Consider the following 7,270-nt stretch of genomic DNA (forward strand, 5'->3'; position numbering starts at 1 on the left):
TTTGCAAAAGTCAAGGACCACCGGGTCCACTGGGCCAAGTGTGAAGAGGTATGTATAAACACTTAAGTACCTCTCCACGTGAGTTGTAATGTCCTCATCAGGATCGGAGATGCCTATTTCCTTTCCTTCCCACTTGATATTCTCCCGGACCGTTGGGATCATGTCTTCGGTGATGGAGTAGTATACCTCCTCACGGCGGTCCCCTTGTATAGAGGCCTTCACGACCTTAAAATCATTATCTTTGTAACATCCTCCGGGAATAAAGTCCTTAAGGGGAGGTTTCGCGGCCTCTGCCGGCAGGGTCGCTTGGATGTCAGTTGAAGGAGCGGTATTTTAGGGCACAAACTTCAAGGTTTTTGCCATCGATATCTAGGAATATGAAGGTTTGAAGGCGGATATGAAGGTTTGAATATAAGTATGAAGATTTGAAGGTCAAACTTGAATATTCAAAGACAGAATATGAACATTTGAAGATTGGAGATGGAGGAATGAAGATGTGAAGAACAATATATGAAGATTTGAAGGAATTATGAGCAAGTAAAAAGTTCAAGGGTAACTGAAGAAGGTTTGAAATCGGAAGCAAAAAAGTACAAAAAAAGGGGGAACTGAAGCTTTTATAGGAGGGAGATAATTAATGCGTGGCGTTTCGCATTTGAGGATGGTCAACCGGCGGTTGACACATGTCCGAAGTCAGAACGACATGACTGATAGGACGCTCCATTGACTCGTCGACCCGATCATAGAGTACAGAGGAGGGAATCAGGGTCAACTAATCACTTCTCGTCATTTTGATAAATCCATCCTCCGAAAAGTGAGGAGACTATCTGTGTACGGGTAAAATTGGGGATAAAAGTTACCCCCGATTTTCCGATAAAAAAACAAGAGGACAATGTGGCCCGATATGATTTGGGGTAGTGCCGAGGGCTTTCACAGACCAGAACCAGGGGAGGACGAACGGTGTGCCCGAGACTAGATATGATCAAGCGTCGAGCTCCAGCAAAGTGAAGAATCGGGGATAAGTGAAAGGCAGCTAAACAGAACAAACGAGGGGCCGAAATATCCGCCCACCACCGGATATTATGGCGTAAATCTCGCCCCGTGTCAATTGTATATTAAAATTTACTGGGAGGAAATGGTCTTTTACCTTATTTAGACTTATACTAGGATTGAAACTCCCTACTATAACTTTTTCATAAAAAGCTCATTATTGGCACGCATATCCAAGCAATAAAGTTGATTTTATTCTTTAGTTGTTGTTAAAAGTATTCTTTAGTTGCTTGTTTATTAAGTTGTTATAGAGCCGTTCCGAAGGCTAGATCGAAACCAATCTCTAAACGTCCATTACAAAGTTAGACTTAATGAGACATTATATTTGGTTTGATCGCCCTGACTTCCTTTAAATCAATTATTTATTATACATAGTTCGTTTGTGTTAAATTAAATCACATATTCTTTAACTGTGTATAAATTTAATTGTTACTTATTTGAAGGATAAACAATACTAGAGCTATGGGGTGCATGATTACAAATTATGCTCCCCTAAATTATCAATATTAATGCTATAATAAAGGTAATTAAGCCTTATAGAGGCCAGAGGAATCTTAGAATCTTCTATAACGTTTCTATAATAGTCATATGTTGAATTATCTCTCATCTAGCCATAGATTTGTATTCTGTGTCACCATAGTAGAGACACTACTAACTGGCCATCCTTGACACGTGCCGCTTCCTAATTAACCCAAATCTTAAAACTGTTTTTTTCCCTATACACCTATGACTCAAACTATTGATTTATTTCTCATGTGATCGGGGTTTGAGTTCTCCTTCTTAGTTAAGTGCATGACAAGTATCTTTATTGAAGAGATTCGCACTTTTAAAGTATCTACAAGCATAAACTGGTTAGAAAAAGTTAATATACGTCCACTTAATCATATACTATATTGATAGTATAAAAAAATTTCACATTATTAATACAATTTAATGAGTATACTATGACGTTAATCTACTTTATCCAGGAGACTGATATCATGCTTGATAAAGTACAACAACAATAACAACCCAGTATAATCCCATTTAGTGGGGTCTGGGGAGGATAGTGTGTACGCAGACTTTACCCCTATCCTAGGATAGAGAGACTGTTTCCATAGGGTAGAGAGACTGTTTCCAAATAGACCCCCGGCATCCTTCCCTCCAAGAACTTCTCAGCTTGCTCTTGAGGAGATTCGAACTCACAACCTCTCGGTTGTCTGCATAAATTATTTTTATGTAGATCAACTTAATTTTGAGTGAGTAAAAAGATTTTCCATGCTCTGTCAGTAGGTAATATAATACAAGAAACCTAATTAAAACGCAGGAGATGTGAACCTTAATTTAAGCAGAAGCACATGTCCATTTGCATTTCTGTGCAGCTCATCATCTCATCAACTTAACTTCTCTCTAACTCCATATATTAATATCTCTAATTCATTGCCCATTCTCCCCATTCCATTTTCAATAATCATGGCTACAAATCCTAACAGTACTGTCCCAAAAAATATCAGCCATGCCCATCCAACGACCGTATTCCGGTGGGTCCCATCCCGCCGGAAAATTACATTCAGGAAGAAGAGGTTGCCGACGGTGCGACTAGGAGGTGAGAAGAATCCTCGCCGGGGATTCTCCGTCGTGAAGCTTTTCCGGCGAGTTCGACTAAAGTGGCTGAAATTGCACTACACGTGTATGCTGAAAAGACTGAAAGAATATTATCAGTCTGCGGTGAAAGATATAATGGAAAGTGGCGGAGCATTAGACGCCTTTCAACAACGTCTACTATTGGAAACCTCTTTCGCTGTTCCTGTAATGGGCCTTTCCTTCAATACTTTTCCAAATCACCATGGCACTTGAAATTGCAGCACCTTAACAAAATCTTTTTGGTAAATATTTACATTTTCTAGCTATGTTTTCAAGCTTATTAAATAAAGTCCCCTTCCTAGAAATGTAAGATTTTTTTCTTTCTTTTTTGAAAAAATAATTCCTCTTATATTGAGAATCATAAACACTTATTGTGTGCTGTAGTGAAGCCAAGATTATACAACAACAACAACCCAATATAATCCCACTTAGTGGGGTCTGGGGAGGGTAGTATGTACGCAGACCTTACCCCTACCCTAGGGTAGAGAGACTGTTTCCAAATAGACCTCCGACATCTTTCCCTCCAAGAACTTCCCACCTTGTTCTTGGGAATACTCGAACTCACAACCTCTCGGTTGAAAGTGGGAATTGCTTACCATCAGAGCAACCCCTCCAAAATTATACAAAGTGATAAAAGAAACTATCATATCACACTTGGGATTTAAATAAATGGGAAAAATGATATTGCATAGCCGTTTTCGAAATAATAGTCGAAAAAATGTATATTATACCTTTTATATGTTATATAAAAATTATACAAATTTTATACACTTTTTCAGCTAGTAAATGTAAAATTTATGACGCAGACTAAGAGTGATAATACCCCACTTAAATATGTGATCTAAAGCCACTTTTGTAGTACCTCTTTACTACGACTAGCTAGAATTGGATTCAAACATTAATATACAACCAAAACAAATTCGTCTTTGCCCAATTTGGAAAGTAAAATTTTCCAACGAGGGGATTCAATTGAAACACATTACCTATAAAATTTGGTGTAAGACGTGATTAAATTGGTAGAAGATGCAAATTTCTTTTACCTTGGATTAGGAAATTGTATAGAGCAATTATTAGCAACAACAACAACAACCCAGTATAGTCTCACTTAGTGGGGTATGGGGAGGGTAGTGTGTACGCAGACCTTACCCCTACCCTAGGGTAGAGAGACTGTTTCCAAATAGACTCCCGACATCCTTTCTTTCAAGAACTTCCCACCTTGCTCTTGGGGAGACTCAAACTCACAACCTCTCGGTTGGAAGTAGGGGTTGCTAGCAACCCCTCTTGTCTTCAATTATTAGCAATTATGTTATTTATTTATTTTTACAACACTAGCTACTTGAAATTTAAATTATTTGAAAGGGTCATACCATGCATGTGTGTTTGTGCACTTTTATACTTTATTTTTGGGGAGTTTAACCTAAGTATCACCTATAACTCCAAGAAGGTCAAAGTGTCTCTTGGTGTGAGAGCTAAATTAGAGTACAAGTTACGAGAAGGGATTATATAATCATAATGGCTATGAAAAATAGAAAAATGCTAAATTAGGGTAAATTATGCACATGACATGAGAGGTGAAAATACAAAAGTTGTAGCACCCCAGGATATGCAATCAATCTTAATATTTAAGTCTAACGTTTTAGTGAAATGCAAATGAAAGTGAAAATTGATATTTCAAATGATATAATGTTGGTTTTAGACTTTTCGTTTTCAGTTTTATAGCTTTTTTTGCTGTCCTTTTATTTGGCCAAAAGTAAAAAAAAAAAAAATCAAAAATCAAAGTCAAGGTATTTGGCTAAGGACTTTTGAAAAAAACTATATTAAAAGCACTTTTCAAAAGTTTGATCAAATAATAATTACTGTTCAAAAGTATTTTCAAATTAATTAGTCAAACATTAATTAATAGATCTAAAAATTACTTTTCAAAATAAGTTGATTTTAGAAGCACGACCAAACATGATTTGGAGTTCCCTTAAATTTCAAGAAAAATTAATGAAGATTTTCCTTTTTCTTATCTGTCTGTGACAGATATGAATCCTTTTTCTAAGACTAGACCAAGCTCATAGTGCCAACTACTGAAAGTTGTCGACAGTATCTCTATTTTCTATAAATTAATGACAAGATTTTGTATTTTTAAAGACAGCGGAATCATAGAAAATCATTCGAGCATAAAATATGTTAAAACGGGGAAGCAAAACGAATAATTCCTTGGAGAGAAACAATGAAGAGTAAAGATAATTTGTTATTGAAGCTAGTATTGCTTAGAGCTTAGAGAGATCACATGACCTTGTCTCTCAATTTTTTTTGGAATTTTAAGAAAATTAAATAAATGAAAAGGTGATTTTAAGATGGACGAATGTGAGTTACGATCCTCTGTTCAATTTAGGAATTTTTACCTTCCTATGCCACATATGAAACCTTATTACCCTCAATATTTAAGGTTAGAGATAATTATATTTAGTATACTAAATTATTATTTATATACCATAATTTAAAATAGGGATATAATTAATGGGGCATTTATATGAGGCATAATTATAGGACCGTATATTCCCACGTTTTTCTTTCCTTTCAGCTCAACCCTCCCTCCCCACGTTTTACCTTTACCCGTAACTCCCCCCCCCCCCCCACGTTTTACCTTTACCCTTCACTCTCCCACGTTTAGCGTCTGTTTTCTTCTTTATAGAACAAAAGCTACCCACGTTCTTCATTATTCTCCATTTAAATTCACCAAATATTGAAGTTATCATTCTACAAAATTCGTTCCCATCTTTAGTCAAGTTGAAGTTAAACCATGAAGAACATCAAATCTCCCAAAAAAAATACCTAAAAAATCTACAGTAGGTGATATCCCCTCTTTCGATTTGGGTGTTCTACACCAAAATCACCACAAAAACAAGTAAAATCTACACATGCAATGGAACCTACTACTCACAGTTCATCTCCTAGACAAATCCGTGTCGAGATGAGAACAAAGCAAATGCACGATGTAGATGCTGGAGGAAGTGCTACACCAGGCGGCAAACAACTCAAAAGAAAGGGGAAAGAGGTATGTGTAGATGACGACTTTGCTGAAGATGTCCCTAAAATTCCACTGTAAAAAAAACTATTCTCTCTTTCTAGATGTTTAATTTTTTTTTATAATAATTTGTTAAATAATTAAATTTTTTTGTCTTATGCAGCGATTGTGGTGTATTTGTGGTTGCTTTTGCGGAGTATTTAGCCTTGGAGATTTGTCAATCCCTTCAGAAGACCTTTCGGATATCGACCAACACCGTAGACGCTATGGAGCTCTCATATGGGATTATGCTACAAAGAAGCAAGAAGATGGGTCAATCAGTGAAAGTGAGGTTATAGGCAGGCTAGCAAGGAGGAAGGGTGCTCCTGCGTTGAATGAGAAGACTAGAGTCCACAGAAAGACGAAATAGTGTCATGTTTTCCTAGTTTAGTTGATGTCAATTTGTAGTTGAAGGAAAATACACTACTTTATGAACAAAATTTTTATTTTTTTTATTGCGGCATCCCTTTTTGTTTTGTTATTTTATCTTTCATTATTAGTTGTTCACTTGAATATAAATTGGTTGTTTACATCATTGTATCTTCATTATATTAAACATGAGTATTTTGATGTTAGAATACAATTTGCCTACAAATAATCTTCACAATATGTACTTTTTGGAAACACTCAATGTAGTTATTCTATATAATTTTGTAGTTGTATATGTTCATAATTTTTATGAAATACCTTCAAGTTCTAGGTAATATCTGTATATAACTGTCAGTTGAAGTTAAATTATACAATAAATAGAAGAAATAAATACTCCAATCATAGAAATATATTATCCACAATTTATCTACAAATCATCTACAAATTATTACCAAGGCTACAATTTAACTACATTTAACCTATATTTTACCTACAATCTGGAAACACTTTACATTAAAGTTACTTTTTTAATATCAGTTGTATTGTAGATAATAAATATTAAAATTTAATTACACTATATCAAAGATAAATTTACAGCTTGTTTGGATGGTTATTACCCATTGTATCGTATCGTATTGTTACTTTAAATACAATGTTTATTTTGATTGTTACTTAAATTTTATTGTATCGTATCGTTAAATCCGTCGTTATATAACGACGAAATGTGCCACTTTATGTAACGACCGATTTGGTGTGGTCGCGTCGTTATCTTGTCTTTTTCTCTCAATCTCACCTTTTGTTATTATTAAATTATTTTATTTTATCATTTACTCTACTTTTTTATATAGTAAATTTACCTTGTATCATAATTTTTCTTTATAATATTGCAAGTTTATTCTTCATATTGCTGGTGCGTGATATCATGGAATGATGGCAAACGACACAATCTATCCAAACATTGTATTTATCAAACGATACAGTACAATACAATATAGTACGATAAGATACATTGTGAAACGATGCGTAATAACCATCCAAACAAGTTGTTAGATGCCTGACACAATACATAAAAGCATATTAAACACACATAAAAAAATTGTAGTCTACTTCATAATGATCTTTAAAAACTTAAACGATTACACAAAAAATCTGCTAACTTTAACTCACTAACAATTA

At 35.0% G+C, this 7,270-nt stretch overlaps 2 protein-coding genes across 2 annotated transcripts; both read left to right on the forward strand.

Moving 5' to 3' along the window:
* Positions 1-2,287: 2,287 nt before the first annotated feature.
* Positions 2,288-6,182, forward strand: LOC107818459 (uncharacterized). Its single transcript, XM_016644486.2, has 2 exons — positions 2,288-5,716; positions 5,850-6,182. The coding sequence occupies exons 1-2, from the start codon at positions 5,585-5,587 to the stop codon at positions 6,093-6,095; spliced, it is 378 nt and encodes a 125-aa protein (XP_016499972.1). The 5' UTR covers positions 2,288-5,584; the 3' UTR covers positions 6,096-6,182.
* Positions 2,500-2,883, forward strand: LOC107818456 (uncharacterized). Its single transcript, XM_016644483.2, has one exon. The coding sequence runs from the start codon at positions 2,500-2,502 to the stop codon at positions 2,881-2,883; it is 384 nt and encodes a 127-aa protein (XP_016499969.2).
* Positions 6,183-7,270: the final 1,088 nt, after the last annotated feature.

This window comes from Nicotiana tabacum, chromosome 8 (genome assembly GCF_000715075.1).
Source record: "Nicotiana tabacum cultivar K326 chromosome 8, ASM71507v2, whole genome shotgun sequence".
Lineage (NCBI taxonomy): Eukaryota > Viridiplantae > Streptophyta > Magnoliopsida > Solanales > Solanaceae > Nicotiana > Nicotiana tabacum.

Bases quoted from the DNA above. Each gene is read 5' to 3' on its own strand.
- LOC107818456 (XM_016644483.2), top strand. From the start codon at position 2,500: ATGGCTACAAATCCTAACAGTACTGTCCCAAAAAATATCAGCCATGCC.
- LOC107818459 (XM_016644486.2), top strand. From the start codon at position 5,585: ATGGAACCTACTACTCACAGTTCATCTCCTAGACAAATCCGTGTCGAG. The intron at 5,717-5,849 runs GTATGTGTAGAT...TGTCTTATGCAG, and splicing joins TCAAAAGAAAGGGGAAAGAG to CGATTGTGGTGTATTTGTGG.